Here is a 27,220-nt window from a genome sequence, read left to right on the forward strand (position 1 = left end):
ATTTCCAACATATATTTCAGCATATTTAAAAAAAAAAAAAGGGAGCAAATAGCGACTGTGACTATCAGAGTCATATTTTAGTTTTTCGCATATGGGTATTCCTGCACCATTGGGCTGCATCTTTTGGAACATGAGTCTGATAATGTGTCTGTACAAGTTTCTTTTTTTTTTAGAAACATGTCAGGAAGTTTCCCATTTTGGATGCAATGTTTTTTTTTCATGTTTTACAAGCAACGCCGTCTGCTGACTGTTTCTAATTAGAACTGTCCCACCAAAGTGTATGTGACGTAATCAAGCTAAAGGGCTTTCATTGGGCTAAATGAAACAAAACAGTCTGTATTGATTCATCTCTCTGCACATGTGCAAATTAATCATGCTGGCATTGTCTTACAAAGGTAGGTTTTTTCAAAGCCTTCGCCACCGTGGTGAACTTGGTGAAAATTAATTGAGACACAAAGGAAAATATTTCACTTGTGGCGAGCGGCTAGCGTGAGTTTCTCCCTTCTTTTTTAGCCCTAGCTATTTGTCCTGAGGTTTCGTATATAACACATAAAACAGCCTCTCGGCTTAGGCTTGTAGCATTTCATGCATGGATACGCGACTCTTGAAAGACTGACATTTCAATTGATATTGGTGGGTATTTTTGTTCATTTTTTATCTATCCTTAAATGACTTCTGGTTATTTACAGGACAGAGGAGTTGGAAGTCCAACCATGACATGAAGTTTTGTCATATCAGAAATTAAATATTAATTTGACCTTTCTGTAAGAAAAGGATAATCGTGGAATGACAAATGAAAGGGAATGCTGAATTAGGAAATATGACAGATGCTTTGTTCCTGGTATCCTTTGCCACTGGTTTTCAAGATGATTGAAGAGGTAGGTTGGTGGCTTTATTTTTAAAGAAAGCCCACCTCTGCTCTATTATGTTTAATTGTAAGTGATGTGTAAGTGCTGTTCTAAGTACTTTTAACATTAGAGATCTCCTAATACTGATGTTAATGTACATAATTTATACAACAAAGAAAGGTAATACTCACTTAATCAATATGGCACGTGGAACTCGGAGGACTATAGTAAGATAACTTTGAACATGTAATTTAGTAGATTTTGTTTTTGTGCTTGTTTACACAATCTAGTGCCATTTTATGTAGCAAAGTGGCAAAAAGCTACTTTGTCCAGTTGACTACTTATTGGTAGTGAAGGAACCAACATGAGGCTGATTGAAGGACAAAAAGGAAAGGCATCATAATAGTATTGAAAGTATAGGAAGGTGTAAAAGGGGTGTGAGTCTGCTGCGAGAGGGAGACCAAGGGATTGCGGTTGATATGCCAGCACAGGTATCCAGGTTTTATTGTGTTATAGCAAACAAAACAAACAGTGCAAGGTGTAGTACTAGACACCACCACCGGGCTACCAACAGAGGTATCTCTCGGGGGCATGTTGCTCCTTCAGCTGGGCCATGGCTTATACACAAAACAGTTTTACAAAAATATAAAAGAAACATTGTTAAAACAAAGCTAATAAAACCAAATGTGGCTTAGTTTGGCTATGTGGTACTCCCTCTACAATGGGAGGTCCCGCATCTGGAACATTACTCTAAACAAACTAAACAATACTTTGCAAACATAAATTAAATTATTTTACTTTACCAATGGCTTTTTTTTTTTTTTTTTTTAATTCCAGAAGACACTCCTGATGTGAAATAAACCAGAAAGTGCAAGGGTAACCGATATGACCAATAAGACGTGGGGAAATGACAAATTTATTTTACTGAATTTAACACCAGGTGTCATGTTTTAAAATGAAAATACTTGTTTAAAATTTTTCTTTTAAAAACTGCACATTTTGAGACTGATGTAGGTAATGGAAGTGCAAAGCAGTGTGATTAATAGAATTACTTTGTTTAGCTACAATGACTTTAAGTATCCTGTATAAAGTACTCATTACTAAGGCTGCGATTTTGGCACAGTAATTTTTAGTAGATTTCACGGGCAAGGTGCGGCAAAAAAATAAGAATTCACGGAAAGGTCACCAAGTGTACTTTCAACATACACAAGAGCTTTTAACACCAAAACCCATAATATAAAGACTTGCTTTTGACTTCTGACACGTTTAAATGTTACTTTAGAGTACAACACTTACAGTACATACTTCAGACTCCGACCCTGTGCAGTGGATTTACATCCTCTCCAATTTTGCAGTGTGTCCTTTTTTTTTTTTTTGTACAAATTATTATAATTTTTTTTTATGATCCGTTAACGACGCATTGAATTGATGTTGAAAATAATTGTGGGGAAACACATTGGCTATTGATATAACTGAACATGGTGGACGTTGAATTAGTTTTTTCTATATCACTTCGGGAAAGAAAAAAAAATTGATTAGTTTCTGATTACCTTTTAAAGTTTTGAGCGACCTTGTGATTAAAGGTCAAAAGTACTCTTAGTGTGTTTTTGTTCTTTTGGTATTTAAAAATGTGTGGAGTGAACTGTCTTTCCTTCAATGATAACAGAGTAAGCAAACCATTAGACAGTGACACAGCTGGGTGTGTTATACTGTAATAATGGCACTGCTCGGGTGGATTTTGAGGCAACAATTCTCACAAAAGTCATTTTGAATTCTGAGTAATGGAGTACCAAGTGCCGCTTTGTTTCAGTACCTGGTGGATTTATTTACAACCTTTTGAAATGTGTGTGAGAAGGCGGCTGATCTCAAAGACAATATCTTAGCCATGGTGGTGTGGGGAGCTAACTTCATGGGTTAGAGCTCTAATCAGGCAGCAATGGAGCTGGGTTGTTGTGGTCATTTTATACTATGTGGTGGATTGTGAGGCTCTATTCAGTTGCTGTAAAAATGAGGGACTATAACTACTGATGGGGACCATTGAAGAAACAATTCAATAATTGATAATTTAATGTTTATCTGGGTTGATTAGTTCTCTTAATATTTAATTGCTGTGTTACAAAGATCGAGGATTTACTATGAACACACATACAAGCACAGACACAAGGAATATTTAATCAACAGAAGTATTTTATTAAGTACACAAATATTAAACAGAAATCAGAATAGTCAGAAAGTAAATCTCTTAGTCGCTAAGCACAAAACCGCACTCATGCTGGCTAGCAGGCAATTGAAATATGACACCCACCTGTCTCCTTGCACACAAAGCAGCAATTCGGCAGCTCAAGCAAGCTGTGACATAGCTATTAACTTGCATACACGCCCACATACAAACTGAAATGATGCAGGCAATCTTAGAATATATCACATTAAGCTTATTAATGATATATAGATTAAGGATATGTCAAATTTACTTTTAAAGAAATTCTTCATACAACATTTTGTATTTTTCTTATAGTTAGTTCATCAAGCTTCACTGAAAGTTATTTAACAAACAAAGTGTGCAAAATAAATAATTAACAGTTCAATTCTATGTGAATGTGTTACAATTAATTAATTTAGCTCCATGAAAGGAAAATGCAACTGGAGTTATACTCAATGGTTCCTTGAAGTTTAGACTTTTGGTCCCCTGGTTTGGAAACTCAGTCAGTTGAAGTGTCCAGTAAAAAAGGCTGTCCTCTCAGCAACAAAGTTTTCAATCCCATGTTGGATCAAGCTCGGCGACAAAGCTTTCAATTATTGATAGAATCAACAAAGAACTGCAATAAAGTCTTCAGTCCTCGGTATAGGATCCGCAACAACGCCTGTCCGCTCTGCTCTCTTGAATCTTTTTGCTACGCAGGTAGCAGGGCACAGTTTCTTTTGGATACTGTGGTTTTAGGTGTACAGTAGACATAGACTGGTTTGTCTGAAGTCTTCAGTTTTACGGCAGTCCTCCAGCTGGGCCTCAGTCTCTTTGCTTATGGTCGTTGACTCACTTGCAGCTTGCTTCCTTGTCTTGGGTCTGTTTTTAGGCAGAGTCCCAGAGTTGCAACTTTGCTTAGCAGAGTGACAGCACCTTATTTAGCGTTCGATGTGGAGCGCAAAATGTTTAGTTTTATTTCGATATTTATAGCTTTTCACTCTGCTAAATAGCCACTTTCATTAGATAATTTGTGTATCTTGCCTTTTTTTAAACTCAATCATTTGATGTTTTAATATCCTTTTCCACTGGGACATCACCAGTTTATGTCTCCCTTTCATCAAAATGATTGTTGCACGTGTGAATTATCTGTACATAATTCAACTGTCCTTTCAGCCTAATCCAGTTCAGGCGTCACCTAGCCCCTGTCACCTCGTTCAGTAGGTCACGTAGTTCAGTATATCTACAAGAGAGAGACCCTCTTCTCAAGACACAGCAGTTTGCCCTGTTTCTCAAGATGTGCACAGTTTCATTAATTAATCCAGTTACATTTCTAATACATGTTCATGTATTGAGGACCTATTCAGGGAATATATCCCACACCATCCTGGTGTTTTTAAATACTTCCAGAGATAAAAAGTACACTGAACAAAATGTTCATATCTGTGATCAAAGCTGTGGATATATTTAGATCTCCTGCTGTTTAAATCAGTTTAGTAGTTTTCGATCAGTCGAATAGTCCATTATCGCCCTGCTGTGACTATTAGGAATGTCTGAACACTTGTGTTACATTTACCTGGTGAACCACTAACTGCAGTATAATGAAACATACTAAGTTATTGAGTTCTGGGGTTATTTGGAGGCAAGTGTCTTTATTTTACACTTGCATATCTACATTCTGTGAATGAACATTATGGTAGTCTACTTTTCCAGGATAGTGTTGCTTCTTAAATTCTTCCTTCACACAAAAAGTTGTGATTAATGTGATCTTTTTCACTCTGGCCTGACCCTAGCGCTTTAAGACATGTCCCATTCAAAAGGGTGCATTGACTGGTGATGGTCTATGTCTTTGTGTCTTAGTTAACTGGGTTTAACAAAGTAAACACTGGTGAATCGTTTATTGTTTTTATCGTTCCAGTAAATACTCCTCACTTACTAGTTAGGGCTCATGCTGTGCCATCCTGAGGCAAATATTTCCACTGTCTGTCACAGGGAACATTTGAGGACTCTAAATCACACAGGCCTGTTGTCTATAGTTCTGTACAGTACCATCAAAGAAGTTATGAAAACTTAGAATGAAATGTTTCTAAACAAATAAGATAATAGTGGGTAGCAAATTGGATTTTAAAATCTTAGTTGCAGTTTGTTTTTTAATGATTATTAGTATTTTATTTAAATTTATTTAATCAATGAAAAAACTTATGGCAGGAAGTGTTTACCACAGATTTATAGAGCACATATAAACATGAAAAACTGTAATAAAATAAACTTTACTCAGTAAACTTCTGTGTAAACAGGTGTAGAAAGTTGTATACACATATAAAATTATAAAACATAAATAACTAGTTATACTAACAGCATAAAACTAAAATATAACAACTTATGCAATGTGAAAGCGCTTTGAGTGAAACAGAGTACAAAGGCTTTGTCTGTGTGTTCAGAGGTCTAGTACAACTTTCTAAGTACAATCTACGCAGAAAACACGCTTTTCAACTGTACCAGTGCATTTGCCACAGACTGCCTTTTCACAACGGGCGCAGACATCAAAATTTCTCTTTTTATATGTAAGAAATAAAGAAAATGGTGACTTTTACACTGCCTGCGTTAACAGAGATCGCTACGGTGTTATCATTGTAGCCTGTAAGCCAAATATGTACTGTCCATTTTTATTTACGTTAGTCAGGGATGCAGTGCTTAATTGTGCGCAACTACAAACCACCTGCACATTATTAGAGTAGGTGTGTTTCCTATTCATATACATAATGAGCTGGAGGGGTTAGAGGCACGTGTGCAGTTTACTACTCCCATCACGTTGGGGTAACCAGAGCTCTCATAGCAATTTTTCTTCAGGGTTTGTAAGTACACCCTGCTTTTCAGAGAAAAATAGGTATTTGTCTGTTGTCTTCAAAAATGCATTGAGCACAACTGGCAAAGCACGAGAAAAAGCAGACTATTCATGCAGTTGTTTTCATGATATAAAATAAAACCTTGATAAACATTAAAATTAATAAAGCCTGCTACACTGTTGTTTGCGGCAAACAAATAACAACCTTATTCAAACCTCACTGATACTGGCATTATTTGCCAGTAGGTTTCTGTAATGAAGCCTACGCTCTCAGTGGTCTGCTACAAGAGAAACAATTATTATACTACCCAAGTTTAACGTGCTGTGAACAAGCGAACATCCACTGCTGGGTGTACTATTTATCTCCATTGGCATTCAGAACTGCACCAGAAGCCTGTGGTCTGCTCATTAGTTCAGTGGCATTTAATGGAAATTAGGTTTTTTTTTTCTTCAGAAAGACGCAAGTTGCAGCACATTATAGGATTCACTATGTGTAGCATTTAATAGTGACTCCTACACCTTAAAGCTGTCTTATTGTAATAAACTGAACATTTATAAGCAATGATACAAATAGAGAAACAGTATGTCTCTGACAAGAACATTTTTTTTTTACTTGGCCTTTCAACCTTGCTTCTTAGTGTGAGTGCTGGAAGTACTGTTTTTTCTAAACCACCAATGGCCGGAACCCAGAAGTAATCCAGAACTGATGTGCCTCAGAAAGCTCTATTAGATTTCAGATGCATTAGCTTAAATAAACAAATAATTCTTCCTATTTCATGTGGCTCATGCAATACTTTAACTCTGAATGCCAAACTTTGTTGTAATTAAACCCCATATTCTCAGAGTAAGCATATACAGTTGCAGACAAAAATATTGGCACCCTACACTTATATAAGACAATTTGAGCAATTAGCTACTAATTAATATGAGAAAGACCAAAATACACAATGTCTGGTAGTTTAACACAGCGGTTCTCAAACTTGTTGGGCCGCGCCGCCCTTCCTCTTGTCTGTGGTACTTGATGCTTTTATTTGCTTCAAAATAATTTCAAACTGATTAATAGACTAGCAGGTACTGGCAAAATCAGCTCAGTTTTATACTGTGAAAAACGTTTTACCGTTTTGTTTCTGGACTTTGCGATACTGCACAATGCCTGCATTAATACAGAGAATGAAGTACACGCTACTGTACATAACACTATGTAACACAATTTTTGTTCCTGGGTAGTAAGTGTTATTTCCTAATTGCTTATGCGTCAAAAGTATAGAAAATGGCTATTATTCCCCACAAACTTTGCTTTTGTGACCAGGACAGTGATATTTCAAAATATCACTATTTCCAATGGGAAAACGGGCAAATGTGTGTCTTTTCGTTCACATAAAGTCAGAAAAAAACATCATATGAATCCAAATTAACATATATTTATACTAAAGTAATACAAAAATTACTACAAAAGATTTAGAAGTGAGTAGTTTTTTGAGATTTACGATTATACTGTAAATACAGTATAATCATAAATCTCGAAAAATCTCGAAAAACTACTCACACTTGGAAATAGTGATATTTTGAAATATCACTGTCCTGGTCACAAAAGCAAAGTTTGTGGGGAATAATAGCCATTTTCTATACTTTTGAGGCATAAGCAATTAGGAAATAACACTTACTACCCAGGAACAAAAAATAAATAAATTGGTACACGGTGTAATCAGATAACCTCGGAGTTCTGTGACATCTCAAGAGGACTCTGCCGCTCACGGAACTCCTTGGTGGCTTTTAACTGTCTGATTTATGTACAGTAGCTTGTATTTTATTTGTATAATACCAGCACAAAAAGAAACACACAGATACAATTAAACAAGTCTTTACTATAACTCTCAAACTACTTTTTTATAATAATAATAATAATAATAGTAATAATAATTAGGCGTTGTCGGTTAGTATCGTGGCTTTTTCTTTTGGCTAACATCAGATTCATAAAATTTCGCGCTGACTTTTGAGTTGTTAAAAATGCTGTTATGCCCAAAAATGCTCTGGATGCTGTAATGTATGAATGGCCTTTGGGTGGCGCTGCAACAGAGACTACCGGTCTCAGATCACTGATCTCTGCCAAGTATGATCTGAGGATGGTGAGATCGGAGTTGTTTTCCTTATAGTGTTGGTATTATGCTGCTGTGCCACAAATTTCTGCCTTTAAGACTCTGACACAATGGTAAATCTTTAACAAATAAGCTTTCTATTTGAAAATTGTCTTCTTAAATTTTCAAAGCATTTTGAAACTGTCAGATAATTTTTTTAAGTTTTTAAAAAAAATGTTCATTCCATTTACGTCAGATCATGCCTGTAATCAAAAATATCAGCGCGATCTGTCGTCATAATAGGGATTACAGGATAGTACTGTTGTCACAATAAGGATTACAGTATAGATATAATACTGCTGTCGGTAGTAGCCTGTAATCATAGAATTAAGAATAGGGTTCTATAGGGAAATATCAGTTACACTGGTGTTATAGTCGTATTTACAACGTATCGACAATAACAATCAACCATTTTCTTAGACTTTTCAATAATTCGGGCTGTTACTTAATTAAACCCTTATTAAAAAAAATAAACACGCTTAAATGCTTAACATAAAAAAGAAGAGTCCTACTACAGTAGCAGGCGCAGATTACACTGCCTCTGGATTTCTGATCGCATCAGATCAATTCCAGATTTTTTAAATCCGTTGATGGAAATGTCCGGTTTATTTTTAATGTTTTCAAGCAAATTGGCTTCGCCACTGCCATTCACATATGCACTTTTATAGCTGAAGACGTGGCTCAGCGCCAGCTTAGGTCCGTCCCAAAAGACAGTGTAAACTCACCTGACTTCAGGATGGCTCACGCACTATGTGTGTGCCACTCGGCTCCGCCCCCACTAAGCCACCTCAGGGCACAACTGCAGTGTAAACACTAGTGAAAAATGATAATCTCAGCGATCAGCTGGACCTGAGTTGGCGTAAGTCTGAGGTGGCAGTGTAAACACAGCATTTGTATTCTACAAAGTACAATGATACCATCTTCTTGTAGGCTTCTCTTCCAACACGACAATGATTCAAAGGCATAATTAAAGCACAAAGGAGGACACACTAAATACTACAGCAGGGGTGCCTTTTTCAACCAGGAATTCAAGGAACTGTGTTTTGGACTTTGTCATATTAATTGGTGGCTAAAGTTCACTAAGTACTTGTTTTCTTGAATTATCTTATATTGTGTAAGGTGCCATTACTTTTGTCTATGACCGTTTTCAATCATTTGAAACCCAATTCTTCAGTTAAGACCTGCAAGTTAGTTATCTTGTCATCTGAACCATAGTACTGTAAGAGATCAAACTTGTAAACCTTTATACTAATTTCCTTTAAATGCAATTTCAAACTTTTTCAGTTGTGTTGGGTTCAGTTTAATGGAGTACAATTTTGTTTGTAGTTTGAGTTTGGCCATAACCTTTTTTTTATGCAGTTGAAAGTTAAATAATTTTGTGCCTTTCTTAAATTCAATACATTCCATTTTCAGATTGTCAGGCTATTGAGAGCAAGGTCAAGTGCATATATCTCTAATTCAGCCATATTCCAAATGGATTTCTGTATCTCTGCAGTCAAATGTGTGTAGCAAATTGAATTAAACTGGATCATTTTTCAGAAGTCTTGCAAATTAAGTAAATAAAAAAGCACAAGCTCACTTTCATTTGTCTTTCACTCCCACTAAAGAATTTAAAACCTGTCTTGCAAACTTCAAATCTAGATTTGCTTTTATTGTTTTTCTTTGCAATCTTTCCAAAACATGTTGGCACTAATTACCTATCAACTATTTTCCCTACAAACAACTGCATAACTGAATTGATTTCTGTAAAATGACAGTAAAAGATTAATTTTAAACCAAACCGCATAGGCAGATAAAAAGTATGTACCGTATCAATGTCTTGCCTGAAGCAGAGGCACAGTTAGCAAAATTAGCCAAGAGCTTGAATTAGACGGTGGGGTGGAGCGCATTGACTGTCTTAATAAGAGTTTGTCGCCTTGGGGCTTGCCTGGGCTGAATTTTCAATCCGTCTGGAAAACTAATACCTATTATGAGTAGTTGAAAGAATGATGGTTAATTACAATCCTTCTCTCTATTGGACCAAACAACAGGTCTCCCAAGTCCCACAAGTGAGATTTCTACCAACCAATTAACCCTTACTGTACATGCCATCCCCAGACAGTCCCATCAGTGATAACACTCACTTGTTCCTAGGTTAAACAAGCACAGTCTCGCTTTCCAAAGATGGGTGTGTGTGTTGGAAATAATGAAATGTGTGTGTACTTAGGGTTTATCAGATGCTGAGAGAACTGCAAGATGAAGCAGGTTGTGGTTACTGGGCTTAATCTAGAATCAATAGTAGTTGTATAGGAAAACATCCTTGTGCCAAGAAATATGATATGTTCATCAAGTTTGTATTGACTTTTAAATAATGTGGATCCTATGGTTGAAGATTGATGATAAAATGGAGTGAAATTCCTCAGATCAGATGTTCATTTAAAGTTTCTAACTTCAGTGGGTGTTTTTCAATTTTTAGAAAGATGTGGTGCTAATAACACGTGAGTGAATGGGTTTATTGTTAACCCCATTTTATTTTTTGGCGGCAGTTGCTAAAGAAGGATTTATAATTTCATTTCAAAGTCAGTGTTTCATTTTGGCAGGATCCAGTGCAGAGGCAACTAGTGTGACCATTGAAATCATATGGCCTACTTAATTAAAAGAAACCGTGTTACATTTAGGACCATTGTTATACAAAATAGTAGCGCTTCTGAAATACAAAATGGGAAGGAATAGGCTTAATGGCATTCACCATAAAGTGTAAAATGATAAATCGGTACATTCTTTCATTACCATTATTTTACTGATTACAATTAGAATACTATGATAATATTTTGTTTTGTTATTTTTGATCAGAATTTGCTCACTGTTTAGCATTTTAATTGGATTCATACCCATCTGCCGCATCAAATAGCCAATACAGATTTCAGAAACGCAGACCAAAGCAGCTTTTCTCCACAGCGCATTACACCTTTGAAAGTTAAATTAAAACCTTTTCATTTTTCACCTCTGTGGTAGTTTAAGGTATAGTGGCTTCGCAGTGGGGAGATAACCAACATATATATATATATAATATAAATATAATATATATATAATATATATATTTTTTTTAAAAAATAATACTATCTGCTATCAGCATAAGCAACAGAATTTGATTTGAAAAGAAGAAAGCAAGTTTTATAGAAAGACCAACATTGATTGATTGCTGTTGCTGTATGCTTCTCTGTTTTATTGTTTTGTTGCTTTTTTGCTCAAAACTGTACCAGTAGCAGAATTCGAAATGTGTTTTTGTTTTTCTTGTGCAGGGGAAGCTGAAGCAATGAGTTGCTTACATTAATGTTGCATGCAGTGGATTCAATGCTGGAATGCTTTTGTTGAAGCTCTGCTGTCTGGTCTCTTCAGAAATATGATGTCATATAATGTGATCATGTTAGTGCTTGGGCTCAAACCATAGATTGTTTTAAAATTCAATATCCCAGCTTTCTAAACTAGTATCCAAAAATGGGAGTGTAGTATAAACAATGATTCCTGATGTTTCTAACCCATTTTTAACATCTGACGCAGGTATTTACAACTTGCCATTTCCAGGAAAGAATTCAGTCTGCACCTGGAGAATTAAAGCAACGGTCACATGACCTCACCCTGATATAACTCAGGTCACTGCCCACAATTCAACTCATCTCGGCTAAATGCCAAATTTCCAAATCTTAGTGAAAGAGGAAGACTGCAAAGTTTATACTCAGTGGTGGTAGATGTTTAAGTAAATATACATTAAAAAAGAAGCATTAATGTGTTGTTGTTTGATGTTACCACTAACACAGACTTGTGTTAAAAAAACACACACACACACACATTATTGTGTAGTCCCTGTTTGTACACCAGGTTTGTGTTATATATAACACTTTTTTTTTTATAGTGCTAAAGTACATTTGCCTTTATTGTGTAAGTGTATGTAAGGTGTGTTCAACTAAAATAAGTGCATGTGGCTAAAACGGTGTTGCCATAGACACCTGTGGCTAGTCAACCATTTCTATTGGACAACACTGCTAGATAGTATGAGTCGTATTATAGTGATATAACAGGGTTCAAATCGTGTTGATTTCGCTCTGCTGACGATGAACAAGTTCGATTTCAACTCGTTTCTCAACTCAGTATCAGTGGCAGATGAAACAAGGCGTATCTATATGGGGTTGTGGCAGGGCAGAAGAAAAGCCCTGCACCTAGAGGGGAGCAGGGCAAAGCCCTGCTTGTAAATACATGTGTTGGGTTTATTGTATTACTATGTAAAGAAAATGTATTGTTTTGTGTTTATTTAGAATGGGTGAATGCATGTTATTTGGCAGCATGGACAGGGAAAAGCCCCATCCTGGTGAACTCATGAGGAGTGTGACCATCTTCGAATTGAATAATTTAGAGTTAACTTGGAGCTGGTCACACGTATAAAAACCCACAGCTTTTCTGTGTTCAGGGTGGGTGTTTGGAAGGAGGAGCATGAGCAAGCTGAAAGAAAATCTAAACCAAAACAAAGTAAAAGCAATTGCTTGGGCATGCTGGGCAGACCAACATGGTATGTGTTGGAGATTTATTTTTGTGCAACCTTTTATTTTTCTCTGTGAGCAGTTTTTTGTACAGTTTTTTTTAAATAAAAATGGCGTACCAATGCTTTCAACCCTGCAAGTACCTGCCTGTGTCTCTGTGTCAGCTTCTGGGTCTGGTCTGGGTACGTCACCACTCAAGCCATCCTGTCAGGGGGGTTGAGGTTTATCACCAGATTATTATATATAATTATATGTCAATTATATATAATGACTTAATAAAATGGTCTTTTGTATAGCTTTATTTTTTTTTTCCCCAGTTAGGATGTTTCTTAAAAGTTGTCAACAGTGTTGTTGTTGAGTTTGGTTTCTTTAGCTACCTTATCAGTAAGTAGCTGTCAAATCTGTTCCCCTGAAACATTCCAGAACAGTTTGAAACATTCATCATGGTGTCACGGGTTTTTAAATTTACTCTAGCTGTCTTAATTTGTTTTACTCGTAAGAATTTTTAGACTGGCAGATAGTGCTTGTAAGTTTTCAGACTGCTATCGTTTTGATTACCACAGAAATGCTGATGAAGATGGTGATCGATAATTGTACACAGACATAGTTTACATCAAGATCTTTAGTTCAGATTAATGTGTTGAACTGTGCTAAAGAAGCATGTATTCTTGTCCAATTAGAGAAGTACAGCATGAAAATTCACACAGTGCTTTCTGCGAATAGAACTATTTCATTCAGGAGTTGTTTTATTCAAAATGTGTAACCTAACTGATAAAATACATTTTGATTTAATGTAAACAATTGGGGGTACAAAAATCAGAAATCCTACTTCTGATTCTGTTTTGAGGCAGGAGCCTATCAAAGAATGATATCATTTTTTTTCCTGCAAACATGATGAACATGTATAGTGTGTTGGATTTATAATTTATGCGCTGGCACTTTTGGGATTAGAATAGAGTTCTGTGTCTTGGCATGTCAGTTCTCTACATCAAAGTGTGGCACATTTAATCTTACAATGCAAGGCCTTTTCAGTTATAAAAATCTAATTTTCTTATACCTTTTAACATTTTGTTCTAGTCTTTTTTTGAATGAATGTTATCGTGTATGTTATATAACATACACTTGCAGTTTTGAATGTATATTAAAAAAAAAAAAAAAATGTAAAATACACCTAAACAGAATCTTGATACAGACTCTCAAAATTAATCTCCACTACATTTGCAGTGAAGAACATAGGTGGCTCCAACCCTGTACAACCCTACATCTATAAGCAAGACAAAGTCTCACCATGATAAGTCAGGACAAGGTGATTTGAAGCTCCTTTGTACAGAGTCCAAGTCCAGGCTGGTTAGCATAAGTTCAAATTGGAGTCAGACTTCAAGTCATCACTCTTTAGACTTGAAATTACATATTACCATACTTTATTCCAGCTCTGATATGAAACTAGTTACTGAAAATCATAAATTTAAAAAAGTCCTTCGTTTAAAGCAGCTATTTGACTTGCGTGGATAAACAATTTTTTCCACTAAAATAAACTACTTCTACCAATTACTTTTGAAACTTCCACACAAATAACATTTAGTAAATAGTTTCACAGAGCTATCACATGAGGTTTGGTTCACTTTTGTATGTGGCTCTTGTAATCCTAGTTGTAGACTTCCCAACAATAAAATTAGACAGTAGTTTGTGCCATTGCAAAAGCAACAAGTAAAACATAAAAAGTAACTATTTAATTTGTCACTTTTCTGGGTTCGCTGCATCCACTGGTCATATAAAAGATACCTGAGTTGGCATTGTTTCTTCAAACACTCTTGCGAAATCCAATACAATCTGTGCTGGTGGCCATGCCTGTGCTAAATTAGGCTGATGCATTTCAAAGTAAAGATAACAGCTACATTTCAGAACCTTTAGTAAAACCGCATGAGTGGTAAATATTGGCTGTGTTCTAAACACAGGGTGTCACATACCATTTCACAGCACTTGTTTTCCTTTCTCTTTTTACTCCTCAGACTGGCTGGGGACTGTACGCTATAGTTAAGTCACAAGGCATACGTACTTGGTTCCAGAGCTGGCAAATAAACTGTATTTGGTTCCTCTAAAAACAGTGTTGTCAGTTTTATAATTGAGTATGTATTTGAGAGTGTCTAGGTATTTCAGGGTATTGCACCAGCATGGCAAAATAATTGAGATAAGATAAAGTAGTGCTTTTTTTTTTTTTTTTTTTTTTTTTGACTTTCCACATGCTTAGGTTTTTATTTAACCTTCTCCCTTTCAAGATGTCTGTTTTTTATTAGAATTAATGCATTCAATTAAATCAAATCTGTAAAACAAAGACGCTGATTCAAAGTGCCGTCATGGCAGACCGGATATGTTAATTAATGTACTGCACCAGCTCCATATTTTTGTTACTTTTTGACTGCATACTGTAGTTGATGATCAATCTATTAAACCATTTTTTTTAATGTTCTCATGCTTTGAAAAGAAAATTATTCCATGCTTTGAAAAAAAGAAAAAAAAAAATTGCGTTTGAACTGGAGTACACTCATCCTTTGTTATAAAATTGCTGCCATGAGGATGGTCTTTTACCATAGTAAACTGCAGTGTTCACACGGTTGTCTTTTACCATAGTAAACTGCAGTGTTCACACGGTTGTCTTTTACCATAGTAAACTGCAGTGTTCACACGGTTGTCTTTTACCATAGTAAACTGCAGTGTTCACACGGTTTTCTTTTACCATAGTAAACTGCAGTGTTCACACGGTGGTCTTTTACCATAGTAAACTGCAGTGTTTACACGGTTGTCTTTTACCATAGTAAACTGCAGTGTTTACACGGTTGTCTTTTACCATAATAAACTGCAGTGTTCACACGGTTTTCTTTTACCATAGTAAACTGCAGTGTTTACACGGTTGTCTTTTACCATAGTAAACTGCAGTGTTCACACGGTTTTCTTTTACCATAGTAAACTGCAGTGTTCACACGGTGGTCTTTTACCATAGTAAACTGCAGTGTTCACACGGTGGTCTTTTACCATAGTAAACTGTAGTGTTCACACGGTGGTCTTTTACCATAGTAAACTGCAGTGTTCACACGGTTTTCTTTTACCATAGTAAACTGCAGTGTTTACACGGTTGTCTTTTACCATAGTAAACTGCAGTGTTCACACGGTGGTCTTTTACCATAGTAAACTGCAGTGTTTACACGGTTTTCTTTTACCATAGTAAACTGCAGTGTTCACACGGTTTTCTTTTACCATAGTAAACTGCAGTGTTTACACGGTTGTCTTTTACCATAGTAAACTGCAGTGTTCACACGGTGGTCTTTTACCATAGTAAAAGACCTCAATGTGAACAAGATCTGGACTCGGTCTTTTTACACAGGAAACAAACTAAACAAGTTAACCTGACTAGGAAGTAAACATCTTGCGGTTTAGTTCATATTCTGAGGAAACAAGTAGCGCAAAAAACAAAAAATATCAGGGGATCTACATTAGGGTTACTAGACGTCCTGGGAAATTTGAGTTTTTTTTTTTTTGTCACTTCATTTTTTTAGGTTGTGTGTTAGCGTTATTCAAAAAATAAAATAACAATCTTATGGATTATTTGTTTTAATAATTAATTGCAATAGCTGAACTATTTTTTAAATCTAGCTTTTTGTACATTTTAGCATATTTTGACCAGATGACTATATAAAGAAAGTAATGAGTTTTGTGATTTGCAATAAATTCCCCAGATGTTTAATTTTTAAACTACTAGTGTGTTATTTTATATACTGTTATTTTTGTTAACAGCTTCAAAGTTGCTACAGCGTTAGTGAAAAAAAAAAACACTGGAAATCTGGTAATCCTAAACTACATGGACAGTGCAAGAAATTAAAGTTCTGATAGAAAGTTTGGTCAGACAACAAAATCCAAGCCGAACTGGACAAAAATGGTAAACTATATTGTCTCTTCTCAAATGAATTTGTTTAATGCCAAGATTAGGAGAACCGTGCAGAATTGCGTAAACTGCATTCTCCTACTGTAGACATTCAATAAATGTATTCATTAAATTAGCGAAGTGCTCCCAAATGCTTTCTTCCATAGCAATATGTAAGAATCTAAAACATGCTATATTAAAAACTGGAGCAATGCATCAATAGCTGCCATCTTTCAATATGCCTTGCAGGATATAGTAAACGAACCGAGTGCACTTGAAAACTGCATTAACAGACTTGGTCCTGGGGAAAAAAAATGGAAAAAGACCAAAAGAAACTAACTTTAGCTTGCATCCAAACTCAGCCCCTTTACTCTCAGATCAGTGTGACAAACTGAACGAACCAGATCGAGTCCATTTAAAACAGACCCGGTGCGCATGCAGCCAAAAACACATAAGCATACTATACAACAGCAATAACAAAAATCATATTTTCCCACAAATCCTGGTTTTTGAAGTTGGCTTACTCCTGCATAAGACTATCAAATATGTAAAGCCTTATCTGTTACAATGCTACTGGATGCCAACTTTTCACAGGATTCCAGTTCTGATGAATTGTCTGGTGGCTGGATGATGTAGTGTACAGTACATGTAGACTAATACCTCTTGGTTGAGACCACATTACTCAGGCCTCCAGAATATCCAGTTTCATTGAGGAATGTATTCAGTAACAACTTCAGTTGAAACTGGCTCGGTATTTCTTCTGATGGAAACCAGGAAGGAATATATATATATATATATATATATCTGTGTAATTTTACAATCTTAATGTTAGAACTTTATATTTTTATTTCAGATTTAATGTAAATCGCGTATTATATTTTTCCAAGATTTAACCAGAGAAAGTCCAGATTTAGCTAAATACATAAATGTTAACACAATCTTAAATGTTTTGAAATTTGTACTTTCAAATATAATTCATAAATGTTGAAATCGCGTATCACTAATTGCCACATTTAAATCAGTCTGTAAATCTTTTTTTTTTTTTTTTACACTTGTCAAGATTTAGCTGACACGTTAAATCTGTTTTTCTAACAAATAAATCCATGAATTTAAATATTTTGTTTACACTTGGCAATTCAAAGTTTATGTAACAACAGAAGTCTTAAAAACGTTCAGCAATTAAATCTGAAAAAATAGGTCTTCTTTTTCACAAAATAAATGTTTACTTTTCCAGCTAAATCTGATGCTAACATGCAAATGAGTCCCCACCCGTTTGATTTGGCATTGTATGCTGCAGAGCTGCTCTTACACTCAGAGAGCCAATCGCTCTGCTTCCCTGCCAATGCCTTTTTTTTTTTTTACAAATTTCAAAACTTTTTTCATTATAGTAATTACTACCAGTCGGCCTCCTGGATTTCAAGACTTGATTCCTCTCTTCCCAGGAAACGTATATTTTGAAAGTCTTTCTAAAATTATGATTGATATGTGTTACTGGCTACCAACATATTCTGTTTCTGAACTCCCCAGGCAATATGCAGTGCAAAGTGTTTGCATGTTCTTGTTTTGTTTTGTTTTTTTTAATGCTCATATGAATTTGGAAACAAAGTTTAACAGTTGTAAGAAAAAAAACAGCATGTTATTATCCTTAATCCCATCTCAGCGCTAAAATAAGACCCTTAACGTTGCTATGAAGCTTAATCTAAAACCATGACAAATTAATTCATCATTTTTAGACAGACTTCTATAGAGGTCTAATACCCCTTTCATACACAAATGCCGCTACCGAGCCGTCTCAGAGATGTTTAAACGATTTAAAATACCCGTTCACAGAGCACGAAATTGTGCAGTCTGTGCTGGTATAATACTGTCATAACCCTTTCACAGAGACAAACCTGTCAGTCAACAGATCGTTTTCATGGCAACGGAAACCAAACAAAATGTTTGCTTTTGATTTTCAGTTCTATTACACAATGTAGCAACCTGTTCATTGTCAAATTGCAGGAGCTTCAGACACAATGTAGGTCGCATATTTTATTGCAAAGAAGGCGAAATACAATCTAATTAAAAGAACAGATACTGCAGTGCACTGTAAATTTCCCTGTACTCGCTTTGTCCTCTCAATTAAAAATTTTAATTGGCATTAGTTGATTAACCGGTAGATTCATTCCTGCACATTTTTAATAAAGGTAGCGATCTTATAGTGGCTGTCCTGCATAGTAATACATAAAAAAAATAAATAAAATTTATAAATAAATAAATAAATAAAAACCCCAATGGAAATTTGGTCGTTTTAAAAGCCTTTTTATTTTGGTAAGTGTAACACATTTTCACAGACCAACATCAATCCATGAAAAAGTTTATAACATTTTTTTTTCCCCCCTCATTGTATTTAGTGCTTTCAGGTTTTCATCATAAAACCCATATTCATCCCGGCATTCATCCTACCCGTGTTCCACAAAAAAATCTGTATACATAAGCAACGTGAACAGTAATGTAATGTTAACAGTAGTAATATCAATAAAACAAAATTCTATAATCGCAGCTTGTGACAATAGAAAAAACATTATGTTACTTACAAGGTTTGAGCAGTCAAGATCCAGTTTTTCTGACTTAATATCATGTGTTCTCCAGCAGAAAGGCCGTACAATACATAGACACAAGCTGTTGTGTCTGTTGTTCGTTTTTAGTTTCCTACAGATTCTACTGAACAGTTCAAAGTGCTTCATCTGTTTAGGACCTCTGCCAGTAATAAAATGATGGCATTTTTGGTACGGTTGTATCCACGCTCACTCATCATGTCAGTAGTTCGCCCGTAAATTACAGCACCTTGCATCATCCCTTCTATTTGTGACTTTACCACCTTGTTAACTTCCTCCAGACTTCAATTACTATCTCATTCTTGATCAGCCATTGTATTTAAAAAAAAATAATAATAATCTAAACGTGTAACACGGACGACAAAAAGACCCAACATGTCCGGTATACTTTCAATCCACGCCATTTCACACAGGCAGTTAGACAGTTCAGTGCTGTCTCTGAACCACCTCGCGTGTAGCCTTAGGGTAGTCTTTCTGTAAAGTTACTTAGCACTGAAAGAGAGTACTGACTTTTTTGTTATAGTTACGCGTGTGCCTTTTCAACGTTTATTCATTTGAGACGACTCAAGTTCTTTATTGAAATATTAGGAAACCTGTTAATTATGCAAGAAGTTGCAGGTTCTTTGCTATTTAATGAAATCATGTTCAATGTATTCTTTGCTTCTGACCAGCTGCTGAACAAATGTGCTAGGGCAGAGATTTCCAAGGAAAATCATGGCAAATGAAATGGATCTCAGTAATGGGCACTTCGGCTCCACCCCATTTAGTCACTGCATGTTGTCAGCTCAGCTGGTCAAAAACGACTCATAAACTGAAAGTGGTAAAACCTGTTGTATAATGAAAAGGTTTCATAGTTTTCCAATGAAGGACCCCAGTAAACTATGTATTCTACATGGTAAGTAATTTATTATGGTATTATGTGAGACCCTAAAAAATAAACTTTGAAAAGGAGCAAGCCCATTGACATTTAACTCCAGACCATTAACAAAACATTAATGTTAATCTATTAAAACCATAAGATTTTTTTCCTGCTAAAATTGAAAAATAAAAATGTGGGTTTTTTGTGTTTTAAAGGGGCCATAAACGCAAATTAGAGGAGGCTGGGGGCCAAGATGGGAATTCCAGTAGGGATTCAAGCAAGGAGTCGAGTAATGAAGACGAAGAGGGCAGCAGCTCCGAGGCGGACGAAATGGCTGCAGCACTTGACGCCGAACTCAATGACTTCATGTAATGCCAGCACTGTGTGTGTGGGAAGTCAGCAGTGTGAGTGAGTGTGTGTGTGTTTGTGATTGTGTAGAGTTCCACTGCTAGATCAGGGAATATTGCTTTTTTTTTTTTTTTTTTTTTTTTTTTTTAAGTAAAATAAATAAATAACCAAACATGTTTTAAATGTTTTATTGTGAAATAAGATAGAAACAAAACATGTTTGTTTGTTTTTTTATATAAAAGTAAGCTTTGCCAAAGAGTTTAAACTGGGGCTTCTATACCCTTCCAAGTTTCCAATTAGTTTTTTTGCTGATCAGTTTACATTAGGTAACCTCAGCATTGTTTCACAAATGGTACTGTATTCAAAGGTTTGAGTTAAAGATTTAAACCAGTGAATTTTGAAGTATATTTAGTTTTCTAGGCTTGGTTAAAAAAGACACACTTATTAGCCTGATCACTTTGGTCTGAACTGAGTTTGTCAACCTTAAACAAATTAATAAAGACAATTAAATAACATAGATTGTTAAGTGAAAAACAAAATTATAGAGACTGTTGACTGGATTTAAGGTTTCCTCTTGTCTATCTTGTATTTCTTCTCTGAATCACTATTTTCATGGTTTTAATATCTAGTATATTTTCAAAATAGTTTGGTTCTTTGGGAGAGAGCAGTGTTTCGATTTTAACTGTTTTTCTTCTGCAATGTGGGATTTTCAGCACGGGATACTGTGCAGTCCTAACTGCCATGATTGTTTTTTTTTTCATCCATTTGTTATCTCAAGACAAACAGAAATTAAATGAAATGGTAGTTTGGTGTTTTTCTTTTGTTGTTGTTTTGTTTTGAATGATTGATGTAAAGTTTTTGTATATTCTATTTCATATTTGACCTGTAGGAATAATTTTTTTCACTTAATAAAGATTCATTTTGTAAGTGCTGTCAGAATTCTGTTTGTATTCACGTCTTGCTTAAGGTTATGAAGCAGATTGTGGGTGTTATGTTGAGGTTACTGAAAAATAAATCAAATAGAAGTATATCAGTGCACAGGTGAGGCACATTCCACCAGCCGAAATCTTTAAAGACCAAAACATAATAACAGATTGTGGTTCTTTGCTGTGATTTCTTAACACTAACAGATGATTGCAGCTGGACCACTACGTTCAAATGATTTAAATCATTAGACATGATTAAGTACCAATGAAAGCTGCAGCAGCTTGTACAACAGTGAACTGATATGTGAACTACACAAATTTAAGTACAGGGACTATGCAGATTTGTGATGTGATCAGTGTACAGATTGTGTTCTACACCACGCTGAAAATGACTTGTATAGTTTTTGTTTTATGCTTTTAATACTTCCATTTCATCAATCTGTAGCCCTCAGCATGCATGTCATTATGATAGCATGCTTTGTATAAATCAGTTCAGGTTAGCGAGAGTTGTGAATGACAAACCAGGAGATCTTAAACCCAGGAGCACAATAATGTTACAATCATGACAACTGTAGCCAAAGGGTACATTCATGGATAACGAGGAAAAGATAATGTTCTAAACCAGTTTTGCAAATTATATTACCTGTGTGAAATAAGAAGAGAAACTATGCTTAATTTGCAAAAGAATGGCTATAGTGTGTGGGCAATAATAGTAAAACTACTGTACAACTGATGCTTTCTCCATTTAGAAATATTTGTGTACTTGCCTGAAGTTCCTATTGGGCTACAGTTTTGACTTATAATATGATTATTGAAGTTGTTGATGAGGTAGACTTTACTGTTAAGGTTTGTATTGCCTACACTTCAACTGACAATTGAAATATGTTGACACATACAGTGGCGTGCAAAAGTATTCAGACCCCTGACCAATTCTCTCATATTACTGAATTACAAATGGTACATTGAAATTTCGTTCTGTTCGATATTTTATTTTAAAACACTTAAACTCAAAATCAATTATTGTAAGGTGACATTGGTTTTATGTTGGGAAATATTTTTAAGAAAAATAAAAAACTGAAATATCTTGCTTGCATAAGTATTCAACCCCCACACATTAATATTTGGTAGAGCCACCTTTTGCTGCAATACCAGCTTTAAGTCTTTTGGGGTAAGTATGTACCAGCTTTGCACACAGTGTCAGAGTGATTTTGGCCCATTCTTGGCAGATTTGCTCCAGGTTGTTCAGGTTGGTTGGACGACGCTTGTGGACCGCAATTTTCAAATAGTGCCACAGATTCTCAATGGGATTGAGATCAGGACTTTGACTGGGCCACTGTAGGACATTCACCTTTTTGTTCTTGAGCCACTCCAATGTTGCTTTGGCCTTGTACTTGGGATCATTGTCCTGCTGAAAGGTGAATTTCCTCCCAAGCTTCAGTTTTTTAGTGGACTGAAGCAGATTCTCTTGCAGTATTTTCCTGTATTTTGCTCCATCTATTCTTCCTTCAATTGTAACAAGATGCCCAGTCCCTGCTGATGAGAAGCATCCCCACAGCATGATGCTGCCACCACCATACTTCACTGTAGGGATGGTGTGTCTTGAGGCATAGGCAGTGTTAGGTTTGCGCCACACATAGCGCTTTGAGTTTTGGCCAAAAAGCTCTATCTTGGTCTCATCTGACCACAAAACCTTTTCCCACATCGCAGCTGGGTCACTCTCATGCTTTCTGGCAAACTCCAGACGCGTTTTCAGATGGTACTTTTTGAGTAACGGCTTCTTTCTTGCCACCCTCCCATACAGGCCAGTGTTATGCAGAGCTCTTGATATGGTTGACTGGTGCACCATTACTCCACTCCCAGCCACTGAACTCTGTAGCTCCTTCAAAGTGATTGTTGGCCTCTCTGTGGCTTCTCTCACAAGTCCTTCTTGTTTGAGTGCTGAGTTTTGAGGGATGGCCTTTTCTTGGCAGTGCCTGGGTGGTGTGATGCAGCTTCCACTTCCTGATTATTGATCCAACTGTGCTCACTGGGATATCCAAACACTTGGATATTATTTTGTACCCTTCCCCTAATCTATGCATTTGTATTACTTTATCTCTAACTTCTGTAGAATGCTCTTTGGTCTTCATTTTCCTTCAGATTCACAGCCTTACCAATGATCCTTCAACAGTGGGGTTTTTATCCAGAAAATGTGACAGCAACTTTAATGGTTCACAGGTGGAAGCCAATGGTAAGGTAATTGTGTCCTTGTTAGGGCAATTTCTTTCATCGGTGCAAACTGGGAGCTTCCACAGCACAGGGGTTGAATACTTATGCAAGCAAGATATTTCAGTTTTTTATTTTTCTTAAAAATATTTCCCAACATAAAACCAATGTCACCTTACAATAATTGATTCTGAGTTTCAGTGTTTAAAAATAAAATATTAAACAGAATGAAATTTCAGTGTACCATTTGTAATTCAGTAATATGAGAAAATTGGTCAGGGGTCTGAATACTTTTGCAAGCCACTGTATATACAGTATGCTGCTTGTATAATTGTGAAGTAGCTTGTTTCTTCACATTTTTATCATTATCATTTGTATTTATGATCTGGGTTTGGTGAGACACAACATAATCTATATGATTCTGCCCTACAGGGTTAAATTGGCATTATATTAAAAGTTTAATAACTTTATGTATACTAGGCTAAATTACACCATCAACATGATTAATTTATATTAATCGGAGTTAGGGAAAGTAAAGTTAGCTTTTATACTATTGCAGAATTGCAAGATGCAATTTCAAACCAGTGGTATATAACATCCAGTAAACTATATATCAGTGCAATGCTATGCATTAGACATTATGAATTTGTAAGGTTTTATATAAATTGTCGTCATTTTATGTGCCTCTTTTAAATGGTAAAGATGCGAGAAGTCATTGAAACTCTGAACATTGTGTGATTTTCCTGTGTTTATTGTAAGGCTTTTCAAATCTACTGCCAAACATTGCCCTGACCTTGTAGCTCTGTAACTGCACGTAGACAAACCCCCACCCACGTGTGCCGAGATAAGCAAGCTGATTTAACAATACCAAGATGAACTTGTATAACCTTGGGTCTCATCATTGTCTGTCACAAGATTGTTTTGCTTTCCTCATTTCTATTGTAAAACCACAAGCCTGTCTGGTAAAACCAAACATGCAAGTTGTACTTCTGCTTAAAATGTCACCATGTAGTCAGAACTCGACCTTCTATCGGAGTGGGGTCAGCTTTGCTATTGGTAAGAAACACAATCTCTGTCGCCATGGCAGCTCATAAAACTACATCTACACTGATGCCAGCTCAGAACACCATCAACTGAGGCCTGTGTGTGAGATCACTGATTTGGTTGAGATCATATCAATTTATCACATTTAATTTACTTATTTCCTGAATACATTTTGATCGAAATGACCTGAAGACTGACTTATTATAATTAAGAAGAAATCGAACCTTTCAAATTCAAAATAGCATTAATTTTGGTTGAGAGTTGGGAGATGCTAGCATTTAGCCACAAAAAAAAAAAAAAATTGTAAAAAAAATTGCTTTATTAAAAGTAATAAAATTAGTTATTCTGAAAAAAAAACTATATAAAGATATAACCATACCTCCTTTGTAGTGTACATTAGTCAATATATATCATTAAAGAAATATTAAAGGTGATAGGGTATTTTGCGTATAAGCTCAGTGAAGCAATATTGTGAGAAAACAAAACCTAAACATTGAGATCAATATCTGCTGCTCTTGTTTGTTAAAGCTCTGTCCTTTTTGTTTGTTAGGTACTTTTTATATTCACAAATTTATCCAATATACAATATAAAATCATTCTCTTTTTGAGACGTTTACACTGCTTTAGTAAAATTCTGAAAATATCTGTAAAAAGATGTCACATCCAAAACTAATGGGTAGGAAAAAGGTATAAGGAAGTCTTAGCTATTTGGATGTCTGTTTTCCTAACATTAATTAACCATGGAGCTGTTTTCATTGTTACCCTTATAATTGTTTAGTTCAGCTAATAAGTCAGTCATGTGTAATGTGTCACTGGCAATTCACACGTAAAAGGCAGTAGTTGAAATGTTGATCTGTAGCTTCTGGTTGAGTGTATGGAATTCCTTAACACATTGCAACCACATATTTTAATTCTATAAAGCTCTCCACACAGAGAAGAGGTTAGAACCAAACCTGCAAATGTCAACACTGACGTCTGACATGACTCATATCTCTATTCCTGCATTATGCATTATTCCTGATTAGAATAAGATTGCAAAATATTTTACACATAATATTAACTTCCGGTGCAAATTCTTAAAACCAATGCTAAAAAATTAAAACAATTTCATGCTTTTCTTTTGGATGTACAGAAAAGGTTTCAATGAGTAAAACATTTTTTTTTTTTCAGGATGTTCCAGGCAAAAGCCTTTCAGCTGTGTAGAAATAAAAGTAAACAGTGCAGTGTATATGTACAGTGCCTTGAAAAAGTATTCGGCCCCCATCCCTTTTTTCACATTTAAGAGTCTCACAGCCTGGGATTTTGATGCATTAGATTGGTGAATTTTTATTTGTGAGTCACACATTTTTCTTCACAGAGTCCCCCTCAAAAAGAAACAAAATAGTAAACAATAAAATAGTAAAAATTAAAAAACTGAAATGTTGTAATTTTTTAAGTATTCATCCCCCTGGGTCAGTACTTGGTTGAACCACCTCTGGCAGCTATTACAGCCAGTAGTCTTTTCGGATAAGTCTTTTAACTTTTCACACCGTGATGGCGTATTTGCCCATTGCTCCTTGCAAAATTGCTCAAGCTGTGTCAAGTTAGTTGGGGAACAGTGATGGACAGCAATATTGAGGTATTGCCCAGATTTTTGATGGGATTATGGTCAGGACTCTGACTGGGCCACTCAAAGACATCTGTTTTCTTCATTTTAAGCCACTCCAGTGTTGCTCTGGCAGTGTGCTTTGGATCGTTGTCCTGTTGAAAGACAAACTTCTTCTGCAGTTTAAGTTTTTTGGCAGAGGGGCTCAGGTTTTTTTATCCAGGATTTCTCTGTACTGTGGCGCCATTCATCCTCCCATCAATCCTGACAATATTACCAGTCCCTGCTGCTGAAAAGCATCCCCATGACATGATGCTACCACCGCCATACTTTACGGTGGGGATGGTGTTACGTGGCTGGTGTGCAGTGTTTGATTTGTGCCACACATACCTCTTAGTGTTCAGGCCAAAAAGTTCCACTTTAGTCTCATCAGACCACAAGACGTTCTGCCACATAATTGCAATATCTTCTAGATGGCATTTTGCGAACTCTTTGCGGGCAAGGATATGGGTTTTTTTCAGCCAGGGCCACTCTCCTTGCCACTCTCCCATAAAAATTCCTTTTTTGTGGAATGGCTTGGAGACTGTTGATACATGCACATCATCACCCATCGCAGTCACTGACATCTGTAGCTCATTCAGAGTCACAGTTGGCTCACAGTAGCTACCCTAAGAAGTGCCCTTCTTGTCCGGCAACTAAGTTTAGAGGGGCGGCCTGATCTAGGCAGTGTAGTGGTAGTTTTGTATTTTTCCCACTTCTGTATGATGGACTGCACTGAGCTCCGAGGAATGTTCAATGCCTTTGAAATGGTTTTGTACCCTTCCCCAGATTTTTGCTTCTCTGTAATCACATCCCTGACTTACTTAGAATGCTCTTTCGTCTTCATTTTGAGTCTTTCTTTTGGAAGTCTCTACCATACTGTGGGACCATACAGAGAGAGCGGTATTTATCCTCACAGATTAATTTAAAGCAGGTGATCCACTAATTTCTTACACAGGTGGAGTCCATCAACAAATTCTGTGACTTGTTGAGGTAATATATTGCACCTGAGCAAATTTAGGTTTGCAATTACAAAGGGTATGAATACTTTTTTAATCTGATAATTTCATTAATTGTAACATTGATCAAACAACTTTATATATATATATATATATATATATATATATATATATATATATATATATATATATATATATATATATATATATATAGTGCCGTG

At 35.9% G+C, this 27,220-nt stretch overlaps 1 protein-coding gene across 2 annotated transcripts in view; it reads left to right on the plus strand.

The window, feature by feature from the left end:
- The window catches only part of LOC121313332 (RNA polymerase II subunit A C-terminal domain phosphatase-like), a 143,427-nt gene that overhangs the window by 109,240 nt on the left and 6,967 nt on the right, over positions 1-27,220 (plus strand). For both annotated transcript variants that reach the window (XM_041245741.1, XM_041245742.1), the window contains exon 13: positions 20,109-20,261. In XM_041245741.1, the coding sequence (XP_041101675.1) occupies positions 20,109-20,261 (153 nt within the window). The remainder of the gene's footprint in view (positions 1-20,108; positions 20,262-27,220) is intronic.

Source organism: Polyodon spathula, chromosome 3 (assembly GCF_017654505.1).
Source record: "Polyodon spathula isolate WHYD16114869_AA chromosome 3, ASM1765450v1, whole genome shotgun sequence".
In the NCBI taxonomy this organism is placed as follows: Eukaryota; Metazoa; Chordata; class Actinopteri; order Acipenseriformes; family Polyodontidae; genus Polyodon; species Polyodon spathula.